At 45.4% G+C, this 22,328-nt stretch overlaps 1 protein-coding gene across 3 annotated transcripts in view; it reads left to right on the forward strand.

Moving 5' to 3' along the window:
* The first annotated feature begins 971 nt into the window (after window positions 1–971).
* Window positions 972–22,328, forward strand: part of LOC310706951 (signal peptide, CUB and EGF-like domain-containing protein 1) — a 32,857-nt gene continuing 11,500 nt past the window's right edge. For 2 of the 3 annotated variants that reach the window (XM_083503374.1, XM_083503375.1), the window contains exons 1-13: window positions 972–1,152; window positions 4,123–4,245; window positions 5,623–5,742; window positions 6,057–6,149; window positions 8,566–8,685; window positions 9,564–9,722; window positions 11,390–11,596; window positions 11,999–12,160; window positions 15,444–15,611; window positions 16,723–16,884; window positions 17,675–17,872; window positions 19,539–19,691; window positions 22,032–22,111. In XM_083503374.1, the coding sequence (XP_083359500.1) occupies window positions 984–1,152; window positions 4,123–4,245; window positions 5,623–5,742; window positions 6,057–6,149; window positions 8,566–8,685; window positions 9,564–9,722; window positions 11,390–11,596; window positions 11,999–12,160; window positions 15,444–15,611; window positions 16,723–16,884; window positions 17,675–17,872; window positions 19,539–19,691; window positions 22,032–22,111 (1,914 nt within the window). In that variant the 5' untranslated portion in view covers window positions 972–983. The remainder of the gene's footprint in view (window positions 1,153–4,122; window positions 4,246–5,622; window positions 5,743–6,056; window positions 6,150–8,565; window positions 8,686–9,563; window positions 9,723–11,389; window positions 11,597–11,998; window positions 12,161–15,443; window positions 15,612–16,722; window positions 16,885–17,674; window positions 17,873–19,538; window positions 19,692–22,031; window positions 22,112–22,328) is intronic. The other variant, XM_083503376.1, reaches the window with a different exon arrangement.

The following is a 22,328-nucleotide window of genomic DNA, read 5'->3' on the forward strand; positions in this document are numbered from 1 at the left end:
CAATTTTATTTAAAGCTATATACACTAATTAAAATTTTCATTTTAGTGTGTGTGACAGGCAGTTAATGTTATTATTTTGCTCACGTAATAAATATAGCAGTGATGCTATTGATATTTTTGTAGGTGTGGAATGTCTGTCAGAAGATCCTAGCTTATAAAGGGCATATTAATACTCAAAAGTGTTTGGGACTTATTTATTTAGTTATTAGCATAAATCTCTAAGCAGTGTACAATTTGAAAAACCACATATCATTCAAACGAAATCTAAAACCAATAAAATACACAAAATCATATGCACACAAAAGCATATAAAATTGAGTAAACCAGAAATTCAGAATGTGGGTGAATTTCTGAACAGCACATTGAACAGCACAATTTATAATATCAGTGCCCTGAATGCATCTGTGGGCCATGGGATTGCCTTAGGGAGGACTATTGCAAAGGAGAGAGAAATTCAGTTCTTCTTCTGAAACCCACAAATGCAAACTGCTGCCTGATACACTGAAATTCAGTGGTGACACCCTGTGGGCAAAATGGGGATTGCAGCAGGAAGACATTGTTTCAGCTTTGTAATTACCGTATTTTTCACTCTATAAGACGCACCAGACCACAAGACGCACCTAATTTTTGGAGGAGGAAAACATGAAAAAAAAAAAATTCTGAATCTCAGAAGCCAGAACAGCAAGAGGGATCGCTGCGCAGCCTGCATTCGCTCCATAAGATGCACACACATGTCCCCTTAATTTTTAGGAGGGAAAAAGTGAGTCTTATAGAGCAAAAAATACGGTAACTAAGGACTGTTTCATGTGAGCTTTTTCATACCTGGGAATGCAAAGGCAAAACGTGCACTGTTGGTTGACCTGCGGGAGGCATGTGCAAGCTTTCCCTGTAGGCAGCAAAAAACTGTGTTGCATGTCTTGTCCTCGACTTGTATTGATCCTTATGGATAGGTTATTGAGGTACGTTGATTATTTTGAACTTAGATGTCAAATGCACAGTTTCTCTCATCATCTCCCCCTTCTGTTCCAAATCAAGATATAGATGAATGCTCCTTCGAAAGGACCTGCGACCATACCTGTATCAACTACCCTGGGAGTTTTGAATGCCTATGTCATAAAGGCTACACGTTATATGGAATGACACACTGCGGAGGTTTGGAGAGTTTGATTCATTTTTCATTCTTTGCTTAGTGACATCTCTCCATAAGGCTTTAGAATTGCAGAGTTAAGAGGGATTACAGAATCATAAATTTGCAGAGTTGGAAGGGACCCTGAGGGTCATCTAGCCCAGGCATGGCCAAACTTGGCCCTCCAGATGTTTGAGGACTACCATTCCCATCATCCCTGACCGCTGGTCCTGTTAGCTAGGGATGATGGGAGTTGTAGTCCCAAAACATCTGGAGGGCCAAGTTTGGCTGTGCCTGATCTAGTGCAAATCCCTGCAATGCAATACAGTCCTACCTTGGATTCCGAACGCCCTGGAACTCATACGTTTTGGCTCCTGAACGCTGCAAACCCGCAAGTGATTGTTCTGGTTCTTTTGGAACCCGAACGTCCGATGGGGCTTCCACGGCTTCTGATTGGCTGCAGGAGCTTTCTCCTACAAGTTGGATGGCCATCTGCTATGGATGCTTTTAGTTGATATTCCTGATTTGCAGGGAGTTGGACTAGATGACCCCTTCCAACTCTACAATTCTGGGATTTTGTGACCGGGAAACCATCTGGACCTGGCACCTGCCCATTCTTTATTCGCTTAACAATGCTTCTCATTTCTTCCACCTTCAGTGTCTCAGCAAGGTAATCTGCCTGATCTAAGGAGAGCAGGCCAAACTAGGAAGAAAACCCATCACCTCTGGTGCCCAACAGGGCCTCCAGCGTTGATGCAAAGCAGAATATAAGTTCCGGAACTAGAGATTCATATCTGTGGGCATGGTGTAATTCTTGTCTTGATCACCCTTAATTATAGGGACACAGCTCCTAGTCTGTTGACTTAGAGGGTAGGCCAACAGCAGGCTGGGCTTCTGTCCTCTTTCCCTTAGCACTGCTTTAAGTAGGCCAGGGGGAAATCGGCCTTTGAGGCAAAGGGCAAATTCAAATCACACACAACTGAGCTCTGCATGCAGCTGTCATGGGCTGGCTGGACGCAGAGGAGTGGTGGGAGGCATCAGCTGGGGACCCCCAGGGGAAGAAGGGCCCAGGGACTGGTGGTGGGACAGTGATGAGTGGTCAGAGGGAGCAGACTGGGAGGAAGAGGTGTCAGAAGCAGAAGAGGCAACAGGGTTTAGTGGGCAGGAAGAGTCTATGGCAGAGAGTAGTGCAGAATCAGAGGCCGGAGAGGAGTGGGGCCAATAGGCAGAGATGAAGCAGGCTGCTGAAGAATCCGGGGAATCTCCTTGTCCTGCTGTGACCATCTACCTTCTTTCCTGGTCTGAGGTATGAAGCGGGCAGAGCAGAGATAGACAAGGTGTCAGAGACTCAGGCTGGATCTAGACACATCAAAAAAGCGTTTCAGGAAAACGTGTTGTAAACCTCAGAGTGGGAAATCACGTTGGCGAAAGATGGAACTCCACAGCGCCATCTGGTGTCACAGTGTAATAACACCTATGCAGTGGAACCTCCAGACACGAACTTAATTCGTTCTGGGGGTCCTTGCGCAACCTGAAAAGTCTGCAACCAGAGGCGCTGCTTCTTCGCACGCATGTGGCGCAATAGGGCGCTTCTGCCCTGTATACACTTCTGGGTTTGCCGCGTTCGCAACCCGAAAGTTATGTTACCCAAAGGTAACGTAACCCGAGGTACCATTGTAAAACGCTTTTTCTTTACTAACATAGCTGAGTCCTCAGGTGGCTTGGGAAGGAGCCTCATTGGGGCAAGACCTACTGGGAAGAGTTGCTGTGCTCACTAGGCCTGAGCTGTTTTGTTTCTTTGAACAGAGAGTTAACTTCACTGGTACCTTGTGAGTTATTGTTGCCCTGCGTCAGGGGACTGCCATCTGAACGGGGAAGCAGGCAGGGGGGTACAGAGAACCTCCAGCGCTTCTCAGCTCCTCATCCGGTGGTGGAGAAAAAGCCACACCTCCAGTGGAGCAGAGGGGGAAGGGAGTAGTCAAGTGAAGGGAAGGCTCAAAGATGCTACTGAGAGCCCAAGCACCTCCCCTAGCCCGGCCGGCCAGGAGGCACACACGCCGTTTCTGTCGCCCGTAAGGAGGGGAGGTGGAGATTTGGGGTGTCTTAAGTTCTTATGCTGGGGGAGAAACCAGAAGGGGGCACTGCCGGAATCTGCAAGTGACTAAGACAGACATGAACTTTGGGGTTCTGCACTGTAAATAGTTTGCACCAATAAAAACCTGCAAACGACAGGCCAGAGTCATGAGCAACCACTTCCCCACCTGACACCCTGCTTCCAGCACCTGCCCTGACAGCTCTTTGGACAATATTAAACTACAGTTTAAACCTTTAATGAAAGCTGTCTTCTACTAGCAGTCAGGGTTTAGAATACCTTTCTGACAGTAAAAGCTGTTTGACAGTAGGACGGATCCCCTCAGGAGGTGGTGGCCTCTCCTTCCCTGGAGGTTTTTAAGCAGAGGTTGAGTGGCCATCTGTCAGGGATGCTTTAGTTGAGATTCCTACATTGCAGGGGGGTTGGACTAGATGACCCTGGGGGCTCCTTCCAACTGTACAGTTCTATGATACTGTGATTCCTTGAGGCGTAAGCTGTTGCAGGTCAGTTTCTTGACTAGTCTTCATTTTCTTTCTACGCAATGTCACAGCCCCCCATTAAGGCCTTACCAGTCTCTCATTCTGTCAGCAGAAAAGCCACAGACCCCTCATTCAGTTCTACAAGCGTCCTTGCCATTTGTGAGGGGAAATGTGGGTCATTCAGCAGAGAAGTGTCCAGGTGTCAGGTCTTAGATTTTGCAAGGATTGGAGGGAGACAGAAAAATAGCCATGGCCCACAATTACTATTGCACCAACTCTGGAGTCCACAAAAAGAATGAACATGGAATCAGGAAAATAATAATCTAACTTAAAGCAGTTCTGGTGGACAGACAACAGGAAGGAATAGTCACACCTGATAGTATTTACTTACAGTGCAACACTAATTCGTTTAAATGTACTTTCAGATATTGATGAATGCAGTATCAGCAATGGGAGCTGTGACTATGGATGCCTCAATACAATGGGAAGTTACGAATGTGTATGTCCATTGGGGAAGAAGCTACACTGGAATAAAAAGGATTGTATTGGTAGGTAACATTTTGGAACAGGGCACCTTCCTCTTTTTTCACTTCTTTCACTGATAAGCAGCTTATTGATATATTAAATATATAAAATCGCATGTCAGAAAACTCCAAGGGCAACAGATGTAATGTTACCCTGATTAGGAAACCCAGTCCTTGCAATTCTGTAATTTTACATAACACAATTTGAGAAAGATATTTCTGAGGAGTCTACTAGTTTAAATAGTTAATTAACCCTCAGTGAGTTAGGGACTTCCCCTGCGTGTGAAGACAGGCTGTGGCGGATTGAGTCAAGAGTCCAGTGGAGACCGGATCGCCTCCCACAGCCCCCGGCAAGAGCTACCTCCTCTGCTTGAACTTCTCTCCTTTTTTTTCCTTGGCTTGGTTGGCTTGACGGCATGGCCCAGCCTAGTTTGAGGGCGATCTCGCTCAAAAAGAAGCTCAACAACTTTCTGGTCTGCCTCACCCCCCCCCCCCCCGATTGTCCAGATTTTCACTTCTGTTTTAGGGTTCTATTTTCTTAATTTTGGTTTCAAAAAAATAGGAGTTGTTTTATACGTGGAAATATATGGTAATTTTAGTTCTCTGTCTGTACAATAATCTCCAAGCCTAGACAGTTGTCTTTCTAGACCTAACTGTGTAAAACAAGAACCATGTTGTCTGTATATAAAAGAACAGAAGTCTTAGGAGGTCCAGTTGTAGAGATTCAGCCTTAGAATTATAGCTCTGAGAAAAAGGTTGAAGCGCATGGGAATCAGAATGCATTTTTGTTTAACTCCTTCTTTTGTTGGAATTGTATTTGTCAAAAGAGCCTGAGAGTCCTACTCTGATTTTAGCAGAAGTATTGCTAGAAAGCTCATGGAGCAGATGCAAAAGATGCTTATATCATCCCACAAAAGATGTTTTAAGGTCCTTAATACATTGTTGGGTAAGACTTGGTTAAGAGTTTGTGTCAAACTTGAAACCAATTGCAGAGTTGAAAAGGATAATGAAAACATTCACAATTTTAAGTAGCTTTAATAGCCTGTATCAGTTTGTGTCTATTAAATTCCATTGCCTGAGGATACAGGTGACAGCTTCTGGTTGGTTCTCAAAAATGCATATCACTTTTTAATGCACACATGTGTTAAGATTTGAAATGGCAATGTGTTATACCATCTTGTATCCAGGGTTGATTGGCTTCAACGTTAATTTTTGTATTTATGAGGTGGCTTTATGAAGGAGGAGATCATCCCAGCCCTCAAGCGAAGGCCTCAGGCTTACACGCACCCACCGCTTATCCCTTCCTCTGCTCCCCACTCCAGTCTGAAAAATGAATGAGCTTAACTGGAGGATCCCGCAGACGTTATCTGAACCAGTGATTTCCTGTTTCTTCTTCCTCAGAGATGGTGAAATGCCTTCCGAATGCCAAGCCAGCTCCAAAGGCCCAGTTGGTCTGCAGCAAATTGGGAGGGATGGAAAGCTGTTTCTTATCATGTCCATCCAATACGCTTTTTGTCCCAGGTTGGTATTAAAGAGCATATTGTTTTTCTTAAATTCCATTCCTGGCTTTATTGAAGTCCAAAGAAGGTAAAAAAATAAAAATATGCTGAAGGAAGGTCTTTTTAGATTAGTCTTTATTTGCATGGGAAAACAACAGATAAGTCCCACCCACATAATTGATCAAGGTGCTGTTTGGATGGTAATGCCCATCAATCAATCAATAAAAGTTCTGAGCAATGGACAAAGGTTGGTCTTAACTCAGATGAGTAAATGAAAGAAAGGCCTTCCACCATCTCAGTATATTTCGTGGTGTGTTCTTCTTTTCTTTTCCTCAGACACAGAGAATAGTTATTCAGTAAGCTGTGGAGTGCCAGGGCAGCAAGGCAAGTCACTTCAGAAACGCAATAGCACTCTTCCTAGCTGTGCAGGCAAGTATTACTCCATAGAATCTGGTGATAGATGTAACTCCCAAACACCCATTGTCCTGATATGATCTTATTTATATCTTCTTCCATTATGTGTACAGTGGCACCTTGGGTTACAGATGCTTCAGGTTACATACGCTTCAGGTTACATACGCTTCAGGCTACAGACTTCGCTAACCCAGAAATATTACCTCAGGTTAAGAATTTTGCTTCAGGATGAGAACAGAAATTGTGCTCTGGTGGTGCAGCGGCAGCAGGAGGCCCCATTATCTAAAGTGGTACCTCAGGTTAAGAACAGTTTCAGGTTAAGAACGGACCTCCGGAATGAATTAAGTTCTTAACCTGAGGTACCACTGTAGCTGCTTTCTTGTATCTCATCATCATCATCATCCCAGTCGTACTAACCATCCCAGGGCGCTCAGCCACTGCCACAATGTCCTTTCTTCTATCAGATCAAAATGAGCAGATAACAGCAAAGGTTGCTAGGTTCACAGCAGGGGCAATCAGAATAAGGGCCACTAACTGACGGCTGATTCAGGACTTTAAATTGTGCTCTTATATCAAATTTCCTTTTCTGCGTATACTGTAATGTTTTACTGTTCATGTAGCCATTGGCTAATGCGAACAAAGTTTTATCTTATCTTATATATGGTTAACCTGAGGTACCACTGTAATTATACAGAAAGGATGGGAACCCCTGGCTTGAAAAGTTGCTTAGCCTCCAGGATTCCCCTTCTGGCTCCCAGCACAACCTTTGACTCCAGCCCTCTTCACCCTTGCTATCAACTTTGGCTGCATTTCCCCATGTGACCTGAGACAGAGGAAAAGGGCTCTTTATCACCATCTTCACCATCACCATTTTATTAGTTGAAACGATCCTCAAGGCAGCTTACAACATGGAAAGGTTCACATAATTACAACGGTAGTCATAAGCTATAAATAGAACATCAAAAGGTACACAAGCAAATTGGACAATTCCCACATAACATAAATAACAGCAACAAACTCCACTAAGCAACGCCCCAGCCCAAGAGTCTGTTCAGCAGCCTGATATTTTGTAGCTGGAGTCACGGCCCACCCAAGCCAGGTGGGACAATTATTGTTATTATTTACAGTGGTGCATCGCAAGACGAAATTAATTCGTTCCACAAGTTTTTTCTTCTTGCGAGTTTTTCGTCTTGCGAAGCACGGTTTCCCATAGGAATGCATTGAAAATCAATTAATGCGTTCCTATGGAAACCGCCTTCAGACCAGGTCCGGGGACAGTCTGTCCCCCGACCTCTTCTGAAGGCTGGCGGTGGGAAGAAAAGCCCTTCTCCCCACCTCCCGCCCCGCAAGCTCCGGGGACAGGAGGGCTTTGCTGCCGACCGCCAGCATTTTAAAAGCCCCCACTGTCCCGGGGCGATTTTAAAATGCTGGTGGGTGGCAGCGAACGCTTCGCTGCCGCCCGCCAGTATTTTAAGATCGCCCGGGACAGCAGAGAAGTCTCCGCTGCCCCGGGAAGGCAGGCGGGGGGAGCAAAGACTTTTGCCCCCCGCCGGCCTTCAGAAGAGGTCCAGGACCTCTTCTGAAGGCCGGCGGTGGGCGAAAGTCTTTGCTCCCGACCGCCAGCATTTTAAAAGAGGTCCCCGGAGATTTCCCTATGGGCTTTCTTCTTGCGAAGCAAGCCCATAGGGAAATTCGTCTTGCGGAACGACTCAAAGACGGAAAACTCTTTCGTCTTGCGAGTTTTTCGTTTTGCAAGGCGTTCGTCTTGCGAGGTACCACTGTATTGAATTAATATACCGCCCTATACCAGGAGGTCTCAGGGCAGTTCACAGAATAAAATCAAAATATAAAACCACAAAATACATAGTCAAAATAAAAACAGCAACCCAATAACCCCCCCCCAAAAAACCCCACATTTTAAAAGGACATAAAAGGCCTGCAAGGCAGGAAACTGGTCTTCCAGGACTCATAGCCAAGGTTATTATTATTGTATTATTATTTATGTAGGTATCTATCATCCTTCATTCGCAGATCTCAGGCAGTTCACAACATCAATTTACAATATAAAAAAACCACAAAATACATAGTAAAAATAAGAACAACAACCAATAATCCCTCTTCCCCGGGTGTCTTTGCAGTCTTCCATATTCTGATTTATTCTGATATTTCAGAAGAGGTGGAGCATTTTTCAGCTTCTTTTAGAACCCTCTTCCATTTTCCATCCCCTGCATCTAATTGTACTCCAGCTAGGAATTATTCTTCATGCAGCAAAGTAGTCTCTCTAACTCCATTATCTGTGGTAGGAAACCTGTGAAGTAATTCAAGACAGCTTATATCTCGTTTAATCTGCAAAAAACTAAATATCCAGGCCTGTCTTCAGGTTATCTTAAAAATACAGCACGACTGAAAACTTTTAATTTTATTTCTCTAGACATATTAGTACCACCCATCAAGCAGAAAGCTCGTTTTAAAATCAAGGATGCAAAATGTCACTTAAGACCTCGCAGCAAAGAAAAAATTAAAGATGTTGGAAATCAGCAGGCTGTTATAGGTATGTGGGGTCCGTGAGCAGAAAATTCCGTGCTGGTTTTTCTCTATTCGGCAAATAAATAAGAGGATGGGCAGTAACGTTTGAGCTACATTTGCAGCTCAGCTTTTCACCTTTTGGATGTGATTGGTGATTTGCCATGATTTACTATGTCAAGTGCTTGTTTTGTTGGAGGGCCTTTGTAAATATATGTCATTGCTGGGGGAGGGGGCTGTAATTGGCCCTGAGCAATGCAGTGGTGGAGAAAGGGGGTGCGGGGAGTGCGGGACGCCCCAGGTGTCATCACTGAGGGGGGTGACAAAATGACAAAAATGTGAGTTTTTAAAAATTAAAAATTGGGCTCACGAAATTTTTTAGTTCAGTCAACAAACGTAACGAACCGCGGCTGGCGCTGGGCGCCACACTGCGGGGGCCGGCACTTAACACGGGGCCTGCAGTGTGCCCAAGCCACATGTCTCTCCTGGGGGTGACGTGGTGGCTTTGGCGCCTGCAGGCTGGGTGCTGCATGAAACGGCAGCGTGGGGCTTACGGCTGCCCAGCGCCTCTCCCTCAGCCACCCTACAGCTGAGGGGGAGGCAGCGGAGAGACTCCACGCAGCACACCACACCCCCAGGGGTGGTTCGCCTCGCCCCCATGGGCGGCTCACCCTGCCCCCGGCTGCAGGACGCGCGCACCGCACCAGGCACCCAAGCAGCTAGTTACACTGCTGGGGCAATGTATTGATACATCGTCCAGGACCAGTATTGCAATGGCAGCTTCACCTGGCAGGATATCACAAGTGAAACCAATGAAGATTCTGCTGCGCAGGTGTTACTGCTGCAATTGCAGCCATGCTACTTTGCCCCTTGATTTCTTTTCCATGTTGCTTCTGTTTTGCAAAGGAGGTCAATTCCCTTGTACAGACAACTGCCAGGTAACCTTTGTGAACCTCAAGTGCGACTCCTCCAAGAAGAAACGCCGAGGCCGGAAATCGCCGTCCAAGGAAGTGTCCCACATCACAGCTGAGTTTGAAATGGAGATGAAGTCAGAAGAAGTCTCAGGTTTGTGAAAGACCATCTCCGTTTAGCATATGTTGCACTTTTAAAAAATTGCCTGCCTGCTTCGTGCATTAGCAACAACAAAAAAGAATTACTTCTGTGGCAGATTCACTCTAAACATGAAATGTTATTATGATGATTATGACTATTATTTATAATAAACTGTGTGGCATGCTTTTTTTTACAAACATTTTGCCCCCTCTGTGGGAGCTCTTACTAGCAAAGGATGAACTATCCTGGTTCTAGGGTGGAGATTTGCCCCAAGCTGCAACGTTATTCCCCTTTTCATTTTCCCTTAATCTTGGATGGCAACCTTTGACTTCTATGGAATAAAGGGGTCTGCTGTTGGACATGGGTGAGAGAGCAGGACTAAACCTGGTCCTTGCCCCCTGGTAACACCCCCCCCCCCCCGGAAATAAAGCCTCCTCCTAAATCTATAATAGTTCCATCCTTGCTCCTTGGTCACACTAGACGGTGCTTTTCTGTGGCAAGATTTACATACTCTAAATCATGGGTACGCAAACTAAGGTCCACGGGCTGGATCAGGCCCAACTGCCTTCTGGATCCAGCCTGCGGACGGTCTGGAAATCACTGAGTGGATCACCAGCGCACACGTTCTTTCCCTCTCCCTCCCTCTCCCTCACTGCAGCACCACCGCCTCCCTCCCTCCTCCTGGCTTCTCCACGCCCTGCCTAGAGGAGGAAGGGGGCTGGGCTTTGTTGGTGCCAGCAGCAGCAGCAGCACTCGAGCGGCCGCCATTTTAAGCAGCCCCTCTCCAGAGCCCTTTCACATGCTGCTCATCGTCCTGCCGCCAGCCCCTGCCACTCACAAGACACAGGTAAGCAGCCACAGGGGCTCGTGGGGCTATTGCATAATTTCCCCTCCAAAAAAATATAGTCCAGCCCCCCCCCCCAAGGTCTGAGGGACAGTGGACTGGCCCCCTGCTGAAAAAGTTTGCAGGCCCCTGCTCTAAATAGAAATGCCACTCTTGTGCTCCTTTATGATTGCTGCTGCGGTTGTAACTTGCTGATGCTGCAGTGACAGATTCTTTCTTTATTTAAACTATTAGCCACTCTTAAATCTTACCTCTCAGAGCAACATTCAGCATAAGATATTAGAAAAATGAATGCAATAACACAGCTACAAATTATCCAGGAAGATTAATAGTATAAGTATAAATGGGCAAAGCACCAGCTTTAAATCCTAGGCGTTTTTTTAATTAAAGGGAGGCTAAAAGACAATGCTAGGCTAGCCTCTTTAAGAAGGAAGTTCCACAAACCAGGCGTCAGAGTTGAAAAGGCCCCATCTCTTGTCACACACACCCCTCTTATTTCAGGTCAGCATAGTTAGCAGGGCCTGTGATGTCATTGAAGGAAAAGGTATAAGAAATCATTTTGTCTCATCATCTGACAGTTGAGCCTGATTCACACATGGAGCCTCCCACAGAACTTAATAATATAACAGGATGGACAAAACTCAGCCTTGTCAGACATTTCTGGGAGTGGTTCCCCTTATGGTGTTTCTGTATTTCCTTATCAGGATAATCCAACCATTGCTGCTGCAGAGACATCTAACATACTTTAATTATTGTGTGTGTTTATTTCTCCCAAGTCATACTAGGGTGTCTGTTCTAAATCTGGATTTCGTTTCCTTACCGTTTCTCCACTTAGACACCTGCAATGTCGACTGTTTGAGGAAAAGGATGGAGCAGAAGCTACAGTCGGCAATCAAAACCTTGAGGAAATCTATTAACAAACAGCAATTTTACATTCAGTTTTCGGGGACAGAGTATGAAGTGGCTCAGAGAGCAGTGAAAGTTGTCGCTGAAGGACATGACGCCTGCAGTACAGGACAAGTTCAGCAGGACGGAAAATGCGGTAAGACCCAAGTAAAATGCTACAAGCCCAAGCGCAGAAACGTACTCTGTTACAACCTTCAAAGGTATGGAGGCTGGAAGCTAGGAGAAAAGAAAGCCTGGTGTAGGAGTCTGAGCTCTGGACTATCAGGCAGAACAGTATAGAGGGCTGGAGAAGCTTTGTGTTTTACCAGAAAGGAGCACATCGCAAACTCAGTACTGAAATGCTTCACCTACCATATTGTAATTTAAGAAAGAAGGTTCAGAGCTTACTTGTAATGTTAGTAGTGATGCTTTGTGATAACATCTAGGAGTTTGGCCTAGAGATTGCAGTGTCTTGTTGGCCTCCCTAGTAGTGCTGTGAAGACAAATCATAATACTAGAATAAAGGTACTTAATATAGATTCCATTTTTATTTTCCCAGTTACCTGCAGCACAGGCACCTATTATAGTGGAGAACATAATCAGTGCATTCCTTGCTCACCAGGAACATACCAAGACACAGAAGGTCAACTTTCCTGTGAACCTTGCCCAAGCAATGATGGACAGGGAGTAGCAGGTGCACGGAATGTGTCAGAATGTGGAGGCAAGTTTACTTTGATTCTACATGTTGCATGCAGGAGTTGGGTATCAAGGCTGAGAACAGGGAGAGAAGGAAATCTGTGGTGCGCCCCATTGTCAGCGTTCCATTTCAGCTTGTCTGCTTCAGGTAGACAGTAGCAGGTCAGAAGATTATGGGATGTGTTCTTGGGTAGCCTTACCAACCTAGTTCTCATTTCACTGGTGTGGCAAAGCAGTGTCTGAGCTGCATCACTTTAGGCCAGTGTTTCCCAACCACTGTTCCGCGGCACACTAGTGTTGCCTGGTGTGCCGCGGGAAAAATTAAAAAATTCGAAAGATTTTTTTTTAAAAAAAAAAGTCAAATTTTCGATTGGGGCGCCGTCACTAGATGATCCCTGGGGTTCCCTCCCTCCCTCCCACTCTGCGCCTCCCTCCTCCTCCTCCTCCTCCGGGGAGGCCCTTCCTGGCTCTCAGACAAGGCTTGGCGGCTGCCACTCACTCACTCGCTCGCCCACCCGTCCCTCCATCCCTGCACCCGGCCTCTCCCCCTCCGTCCCCGGCGCGGGGGCTGCCGGGATCCGTAGTCCCCTCGCCCTTGGGTTCCGCGCCCGCGCGGGGTGCGCAAACTACGTTTCCCAGCGTGGCCTAGCGGGCCGGGCGTTTTGTTTGAAGCGCTCTTCTCCCGGCCATGGAATGAGCGCAGCGGCGGGGGCCGGGCGAGCAGGGGCTCTTCCGCGCAGACCCCGCGTAGCCTGCCTGCGCCCCCGCGGAGATCGGGCGGCAGGATGGAGCCCGGGGATCCCCGCGGAGGCGGAGCGGCGGAGGCTGCCCCCCAGGTAGGGCTGCGTCGGGGTTTTTTTATTTTTGCAATGCTGCATCCGCGCTGGAGGGGACGCATCGGACCGCGGGGAGACCCCTTGGCGGGCGTGCAAGGCAATGCATGTGTGCAGGCGTTGCATGGAGTGCAGTGCAATGCAATGGCAACGCGGCGCCCTGCATGCATGCATGCAACTTCCACCGGCGCTCCGGACTTGGCAGGTGAGGGGGGTCCCCAGTGGGCGGCAGAGAGAGCCGGGAGGGCGAAGGGCAGCCGGGGGGAGCAGCGCTGCCCCCCGAGCCGAGCCCGGGGGGGAACCGGCGTCGTTGCGCCGGGTGTTGGAAGCGGAGGCTGGCGGGGGCCCCTCACCTGCAAAACCTGGTCGCCTCTCATATATTTCGTGCATTGCATTCATCGCCCGCTTTCTCCTCCAAGGAGCTCCCGGGGGCGCGCGTGGTTCTCCCCGTGTTATCCTCGCAACAACAGCCCTGCGAGGTGGGTCAGGCGAGTGGCCCAAGGGAGCACCCAGGGATTGTCCTGGCCAGGTGGGGTGATTTGAACCCTGCTCTCTGCCCGGTCTTCGTCCTCATTTAGCCCCCACATGTGCATGACTGTGCATGACTGAGGTTTCCCCCCTCGTCTTGGCTATGGTGTGAGTCTGTGCTGTTAATTAATGGGGTTCTGCCTTCGGAGAAGATGAGCCAGCCCTCAAGGAGGTGATTATGTAATTTGCTAGCAATTCATGTCCCTCCCGGCGTGACGCTGCGCGCTGACGTCACGGGGCTGTAATGGTGGTGTGCCTCGAGATTTTTTTCATGAAACAAGTGTGCCTTTGCCCAAAAAAGGTTGGGAAACACTGCTTTAGGCTACTCCATACATACAAACAGACTCTTTCCATGTAGAAAATAACCTGATGTTCAGAATCGGTGTGGGAAAAGTCTGGGACTTCCCAGAAACGTCTCTCATAATCAAGAATATGATGACATCAAAAGGCCTGTGAAACTGCCACTTCCCTCTAAGCATGGGGAGCAATTACAATGTTGTGTGCACAAAAAAGCTTGGGAATCAGGATATTTTGTCATTAATCTGGAAAAGATTCATTGTAAGCCCGCTTTCAGTCTGAACTGATACGAACTGGGCTAAGAAGGTGGGTCTTCCTGTCTCTCTGTTTATGAGGCATTTATTTATTGAGGGAGTTACTACAGACCTATTTTAGTGGCAGCATCTATTGTTATACATATATAAAATGTTGAGAGAACCCACTAAGGTTTGACTTTTTTGTCCTATTCATTCTGCACCTTGGACTTTGTATCCTAAATTCCCATTCATGAGATCAGTTCATCTGCATCTCCAATAGATGTTTGGAGGGTGGCAACGCGAGAAAAGGCCTTTTCCGTGCTGGCCTCCTGATTGTGCTGTGCTCTCCTCAGGGAAGCCTGCCTGGTGCCAGTTTTGTCATCTTTCCGGCACTAGGTGAATAAGTTTTTATTCTCCTGGAATCTGGGCACCATTGCTGGTTGAGCTTTTGGTAGCTACTGGTTTTAGATTACTATTTCTTTGGATGAACACTTTTACTATTTCATATTTGTAGTGTTTTATTGATTTTGTTAATGTATTTTGTATTTTTTAAATTATAAATTGCTTTAGGACACTTCTGAATGTGTGAAGTGACATATAAATATAATTAAAATAAACCCATATTGGGCATGTTTAAATTCTATTAATGTAAGTGAGAAACAGGAGTGCCAACTTGAATAAAATATTGGGGGGGGGAATAAGCCCCACCCCGCATAATCAATCACAAGACACACACTCAATTTGAATGGCAATGCCCATCAACTTTGGGGAGTCCTGGCTCCATCAAATATTTTATAGGGGGCAAAAGGACCTTGGCCCCTAGGAGTTGGCTCCCATGGTGAGAAACAATGAAGCATGTGCAAAACTGTCGTAATGAAATCAATGGCATCCTGCAGCTGCAATGATATGCACATTTACCTAGGAATGAGTCCCACTGGAATCAATGGGACTCACTTTTGAGCATGTCTGGGGAATCTTTGACTTTCCAGGTGCCGTTGGAGCACAGCTTCCATCATCTTTGACCACTGGCTGTGCTGGCCAAGGCTGATGGAACTAGAGTCCCACAACATCTGGAGGGCCAAACGTTCCTCAGCCCTGCTTTAAAGGATATGTGCACAGTCAGGCTGAAAAGAGCTTAACTTTGTTTAGATCATTCCTGTTTCAATAGCTGCAGAGTCCACACATTCACAGACTCTGCACTGCTCACTTAATAGATTTAAGTAAGCAGAGAGTGACTGACGTTGCTGATCTCTCACCCGAGAGCTTTGACTAGTCCCTTAATCCTAAAGGACCACTTCCAGTTTACACCAAAGAAAGAGCAGGCAAAACTTTCGTTTCTAAATGTTTCTGATAAAAAAATACTTTTGCATTTCCGTAGAGAGGTAATAACACAGTAGAACTTCTCAATTTCTAGGGCAGTGTTCTCCTGGATATTTTTCTTCTGATGGCTTTAAACCTTGTAGACTATGTCCCCTGGGCACATATCAGTCTGAACCAGGAAGGACCCTCTGTTTTCCGTGTGGCGGGGGACTGGTGACAAAATACGAAGGCGCAATGTCGTTTCAGGACTGTGAAACAAAAGGTATGTTTTAAAGTTGAGATAGGCAGCTGGGTTTCTGGGAGCTCAGTCTGCCCCTCTTGAGCTTCTCATCCTAAATATAGCCATTCCCCCGGACTTTATCTTCCATTCATGCCCAGGATTTGGTCAAAATGCTTTTTAGACCCTCTTTCCCATTGTATACACAAACAGATGTTATTTGAGGGCTTTGCCCTAGTGCCACCTGGCATTTTTCTTTCACACTACCATTTTTTATTTATTTTCCTCCAACTAATCCCTTTCAGAATCTAACATATTAAAGTACATGTAAAATATTACTCCTGTCACTATATATATATGTATATATATATATATATATATATATATATATATATGTATATATATATATATAATATTTATTATTTTTAAAAATCCTCTGTGTAACCTTTTGTGGTGAATGAAACTGCTGCCTTTATCGCTTACCATCCTCAGCCACCAATCATTCCTAGTAAAATCTCTGTTTTCTCTGTAACAGCCAGGTTAACCTGTAGGCATAAGACAAGATTTTATTTTCAAGTTGAAGGAAACTTATTTACAACAATAAATTAGCAGACTGGATATTAAAACTCAGTGTGCTGGATAGTAAACAGGCATTGTTCAGTGCTTGCTTACAAGTTATTATATCTTTGAGGCAGTATCTTCCCTCCTGAGCTAGTTTACTTCCCTAAGCAATACTGTTATCAGGTTGCCCTTATCTTAACTCCTCCACAGCAACTCTATAAAAGCAGCAGCCAAAAAAATGGGTCAACAGAAGTAAGAAGACTAAAACTTTTAGTTCAGATGGATTCATAAGAAATGCAAGGAGTTTGTCAAAATGGCACCTGCAGTTCCACTTGCCTTGTGTCCAGGTGTCATTTTGGTTTGTTCCTCCCTGCGCTCACTGCCAGCAGCTAACCAGGAAACTCTTCTTGCAAATGATGCTGTGACTCAAGGTGATGCAGGGGGAACTCAAATGGTGCTGCTGTTTTTGACAAGACCCCTCTGCTCCTTATATGCAGCATGTAGTCCTACCCTAACATGTCTAGTGCATCATCCCTTCTTTGTGTCTTCACCTGTAATATACTGAAAAAATATAACATGCCTTTATACTACACAGTTCATTGTTCTCCTGGCCACTACTACAACTCTACAACCCACAGATGTATCAGATGTCCTGTTGGAACTTATCAGCCTGAATTTGGTCAGAACTATTGCATCACATGCCCTGGAAATACTAGCACTGATTTTGATGGCTCTACGAATATCACACACTGCAAAAGTAAGTCATATTTCCTTGTGAGCTGCTGCAGTCTCTAAACTGCCAGTGCTTAAGCCTGGTCATATAGTCATAGTCTGTCTGGAAGATTTTGATTTTGATTTTGATTTTTTTACAGTCTGGTGACAAACTAATCACACATAATTTAGGAAACCCGAAAGTCTGCTTTTTTGGAACTGCCCCTACATGACAGGGACAAAACACAGAATTTAAACAGATCCCTAGTTTCAACCAATCTACATATCTGGTCAGAAATTAGCTTTATTGGAAGGCACTGAGGAATGGCCTCCAACCCCTTCAGAGTAGACTGCTGGCACATCTCAAGGCGGCTTCGCCCCATAAATCCCCCTTGCTGCCCTTTGATGGCAGTCTGAAGGACCCAATTTAGCCTGATGGATGGCACTTGTGGACCCCTAGTCTGGAGCCTGGAGTGTTTAAAACTGAAACATTGCAGTCCTCTTTGTGCATACGTGTGGATTGCCTGTCTATATATCTATATCTGGACACAGAAAGATAAAGGCTTTCAGAAGAGAGCATAGGCAGATTTGTACTTTTGAGATCCAGATCACAAAGTCACTCAGATAAGTTGCTGTAGTTGTTGTTATTGTTCATAATCATTTATGAGGCACTTCTTGATATGCAAAGTGAGTTACAATCTTCGTCTTTTTCATTCTCAGAGCAGGCTTATGAGGTAGGTTATAAAAATTCCCATTTTAAAAATAGGACATTGAAAAATTAATTAGGCAGCTCACAGAGTCCATAGCTCAGTTTCTTACCATTCCTTCCCCTGTAGATCGACAGTGTGGTGGAGAACTCGGAGACTACACTGGCTACATTGAGTCTCCCAACTACCCGGGAGATTACCCAGCAAATGTTGAATGTATTTGGAATATAAGCCCACCCCCAAAGAGGCGGATTCTCATAGTGGTCCCTGAGATATTTCTTCCTATTGAAGACGAGTGTGGTGATGTTTTAGTAATGAGGAAAAGTGGTAAGTTGTTCTGCTGTCCTAGAAAAGGCATGAAAACACGTACAGTCATACCTTGGTTTTTGAATAGCTTAGTTCTCAAACGTTTTGGCTCCTGAACACCTCAAACTCAGAAGTGAGTGTTCCAGTTTGTGAACTATTTTTGGAAGCCAAACGTCCAACGGGGGCTTCCGCGGCTTCCAATTGGCTGCAGGAGCTTCCTGCAGCCAATCAGAAGCCGCGCTTTGGTTTCCAAACGTTTTGGAAGTCAAACGGACTTCCAGAACGGATTCCGTTCAACTTCCAAGGTACAACTCTAGTGAGAATGTACATTCATAACTAAGCCAGAAGTGAACTGAACCTATTTCAGTGCTATATGGTGGCTTCTTGCAACTTGGTTGCACTGACTAGATGGAGAGCTGGCACTAATATTTGCTATTTAAACTCAGTAAATTCTACAGACAGGAAATTGGAGTATGCAGTCGAGAATGTTATTTAAACTACATACTCTTACACAGTTATATTTTAAAATGGCAGCTGCTCCTGATTTCTATTCCAATGGAGTGTTCCCTGGAACTGTTTCTTGCCACATTACCTCCATGAGAACTTTTCAGATTGAACTATCGGTTACAAATTTCCCTGCTAATTCATAGCATTTCAGCCGTGCACTAAGCATAGCATTACCATTGCCCAACCCCAGCTCCAAATGGATCCCCAAAGAGGGGCATGTAAAATTGTCTGTCAGTTGAGCAATTGGCATGCGGATTGGGTGCGGGGGGTGTGTGCTTGGGGGATGACCATCTACTGCAACAGGAGACTGTTCTGTACCTACGGGACCGCCTCTCCTGGTATGCCCCACAGAGAAACTTACGGTCTTCAAATAAAAACATCTTGAAGGTCCCAGGCCACAGAGAAGTTAGGCTGGCCTCAACTAGAGCCAGGGCTTTTTCAGCTGTGGCTCCGATCTGGTGGAACACTCTGTCACAAGAGACCAGGGCCCTGCGGGACTTGACATCTTTCCGCAGGGCCTGCAAGACAGAGCTGTTCCACCAGGCCTTTGGCCAGGGCACAGCCTGACTCCCTCCCTCGGCAATCTTCGCAGAGCTCTGGCCCAATGGTTGCCAGTGGCTTGAATTAATTAATTTTATAATGAATGATTTTAGAGTGTTGTACTTTTGTACTGTTTTATTGTTGTTAGCCGCCCTAAGCCCGGCTTCGGCTGGGGAGGGCGGGATATAAATAAAAATTATTATTATTATTATTATTATTATTATTATTATTGGTTGAGCATATTCATTATTGGTGTCATCTGGTCTTATGTGTACCAGTGCCTTTGGCCTACCATCAGTTCTACAACCTTTATCAGCTTCAGGGTGGCAGGCTGTGGGTTAGAGAGCTAATCTCTAATTGGGGAAGGGTCTTAGCTCAGTGACAGTGAACGTGTCTATATGAAGAAAGTCCACGGTTCAGTCTCCAACACATCCAGCCAAAATGATCTCAAGGAGGAGAGCTGGGAGAGACCTCAGAGCTGCTACCAGTTCCAGCTAATGGTACTGGTGGAAAGACCCAAAGGTCTCAAATGGTACAAGGCAGATTCACGTGTTCCTCTACTGAAAATTGTACCGTTTGGAATGCCTGGTGTTTAACCCTTTCCCAAAAAATCTGCTATATGTTTGTTTTTCTTTTGCAGCTTCACCCACATCTATTACTACATATGAAACTTGCCAGACCTATGAAAGACCGATAGCATTCACCTCCAGGTCACGAAAGTTGTGGATTCAGTTCAAATCAAATGAAGGAAACAGTGGCAAAGGATTCCAAGTCCCCTATGTAACATATGATGGTGAGGATTCTGCCCTTTCTCATCTCTGCAGTACATGCAGGAAAGTAGTACAGAGGATAAAAATTAACCTCATATTTTCGGGGGCTTTCCTCTGCTGTTTAAACATATTGCTGGCCAAACATTTTTTTCCTTTCTGATTTGTTCCAGTATTTTTCAGGAATTGTATTTATTTTTCTTTATTCATTTGTTTTTATTACAGTTAATTATTTTCCATGCTGCTATATACATACCGTATTTTTCGCCCCATAGGACGCACCACCCTATAGGACGCACCTAGTTTTTTTGGGGGGGGAATAAAGGGGGGGAATTATTTTTTCCCCCCAGGCACGGGGGCTGAGCTTCCCCCGACCCCAGCCCCCAGAACAGGCTGCCGCCCCAAGCCTTGCGCGCCCGGCAGGACCTCCTGCAGGGCACGCGAGGCTTATGGACATCTGCCCGAAGCAGGGGGCGGGCTCCACAGCTCGCCCCGTGCTTCGGGCTGCAGGCTGCCGCCCCAAGCCTTGCACGCCCGGCGGGAGGTCCCACCAGGCGCGCAAGGTTTGCCAACATCTGTCCGAAGCATAGGGCGTGCTACGTAACACGCCCCGTGCTTCGGGCTGCAGGCTGCTGCCCGCAAGCCTCGCGCGCCTGGCGGGACCTCCCGCCGGGCACGCAAGGCTTGCGGATAGCTTCCTGAAGCCTGGAGAGCGAGAGGGGTCAGTGTGCACCGACGCCTCTCGCTCTCCAGGCTTCAGCGAAAGCCTGCATTCGCCCCATAGGACGCACACACATTTCCCCTTCATTTTTGGAGGGGAAAAAGTGCGTCCTATAGGGCGAAAAATACGGTAATTATTTAATAAAGGTATAAGTATATCTTCTTCTAACAACTGAAAACCTTTCAGCTACTTTTGCTTTGGTTAAGTTGTTATTGTATGAATTGATTGGATTCAATGGTTTTAGGTCTGCATTGGAATGATATCATACCTTTTAATAGTGAAGTCATAAATTCTAATAGTAAGCAAATGAAATTCAACACATTGGCTCAATTTACATAGAAACATGCCCCCCCCCCTTTATATATATACAAAACGTTGGGTGGAAACTTGAGAATATCTTTCTGGTGGTTTCTCCCAGGGTTAAGAACTCCTTGCCAAAGAAGACCCAACTAGACTCATCTCTGATTATTTTTTATAGCACACAAATACATTTTCAGTTAGACATGCCTTTGGCCCATAAGCTGATTTGTAAATATGTAATGATTGTTGTTTTTTATTGATGTTTTACCTGTCTTGGTTTTTTAAACTTTGTGTTGTATTGTACTTTAGAATCATAGAATTGTAGTGCTGGAAGGGATCACAAGGGTCATCTAGTCCAACCCCCTGCAGTGTAGGAATCTTTTTCTCAACATGGGGCTCAAACCCACAATCCTGAAATGAAGAGTCTCATGCCGACTGAACTATCCCGGCCACTTAAATTGTAGTTAGCCACCTTGAACAGCATTTGGTGGAAAGGCAGAATATAAAATTAACAAATAATAAATAAATGATCTGGATAAATCTCATTGGTCCTTTTTTTCATATAACACCAAACCACTGTTTATTATTATGGGATTGAGTTTCAGGTTCATGTACTCCTCTTTCTCCTTTGGCACAGCTACAAAGATGAGACCGAAAGCTAATCAGACCATTATGTTTATTATCAAACCATTATGTTTGAAGTAGGAGAATTCTGATTAAACTATGGTTTGTTAGCAAACCATAAACAATGGTTTGATCCTGGCTTTGTTGAACTAAGCCCAACTTTACCTGGTTTCCCTGATTTGGACATGATGAGGAAATTGAAAGCATTCGACCTCCTCCTTGTGACTGTGACAAAACTGGTTTGCAAAATATGCTTCAATATAAACTTCATTTAAACATAGCACTAACCACATATAATCCCCAAAAAGGAAAACAGAGCAGCTTGCACAAAAGAGGAGATTTTGACCTAGAACTTTGATTTTCTGAGTTGACCCACAACCTTGCATACGCGTTTTCTCTCTTCCCCCAACCTCTTTACGTTCTCGTTGAACTGGACAGTTATGTGAGTATATAAAAAGGTTGGCTTGTTATTTCCCTTACCCACCAGCTAATATGCTTTGCCTCGTGTCCAACGTGTTTAGGTTGAGCTGAACCAAATAAGGAGGCTTGATCAGGAGACACAATTTAGTTCAGGATAATAAGATAGTCTGACTGGTATATAAAACCTTCTGTGAACTTGAGCTGAGCGCGGCTCACTAGTCCCTGGACCCTAGAGACTTTCTGTCAGGTTATCTGGTAGTAAAAAGTTGCTAACTTCTTCTTCTTGCTGCTTGCTTTTCAGAGGATTATCAACAGTTAATTGAAGACATTGTTAGAGATGGACGTCTATATGCATCAGAAAATCATCAAGAAATTTTAAAAGTTAGTAACCTTTTCTTTAAATTGCAATGTCCAAGCTGCTATTTTTCTTTCATTGTTTAGCTCTAACGCTGTGCATAAGTGATTGCAGTACTTCTAAAAAGCAGAATCTTGAAGCCAGAAGCAATTTCTAAAGGGGAAGTACAAAATGGCAATGTGCTCAGCAGAGGGCGCCATGCAAAACATACATTTGCTTTCTCTTTCTTTTTCTCTGTCCCTG

The sequence above is a fragment of the Podarcis liolepis genome, assembly GCF_965112155.1.
Source record: "Podarcis liolepis genome assembly, chromosome: 5".
Lineage (NCBI taxonomy): Eukaryota > Metazoa > Chordata > Lepidosauria > Squamata > Lacertidae > Podarcis > Podarcis liolepis.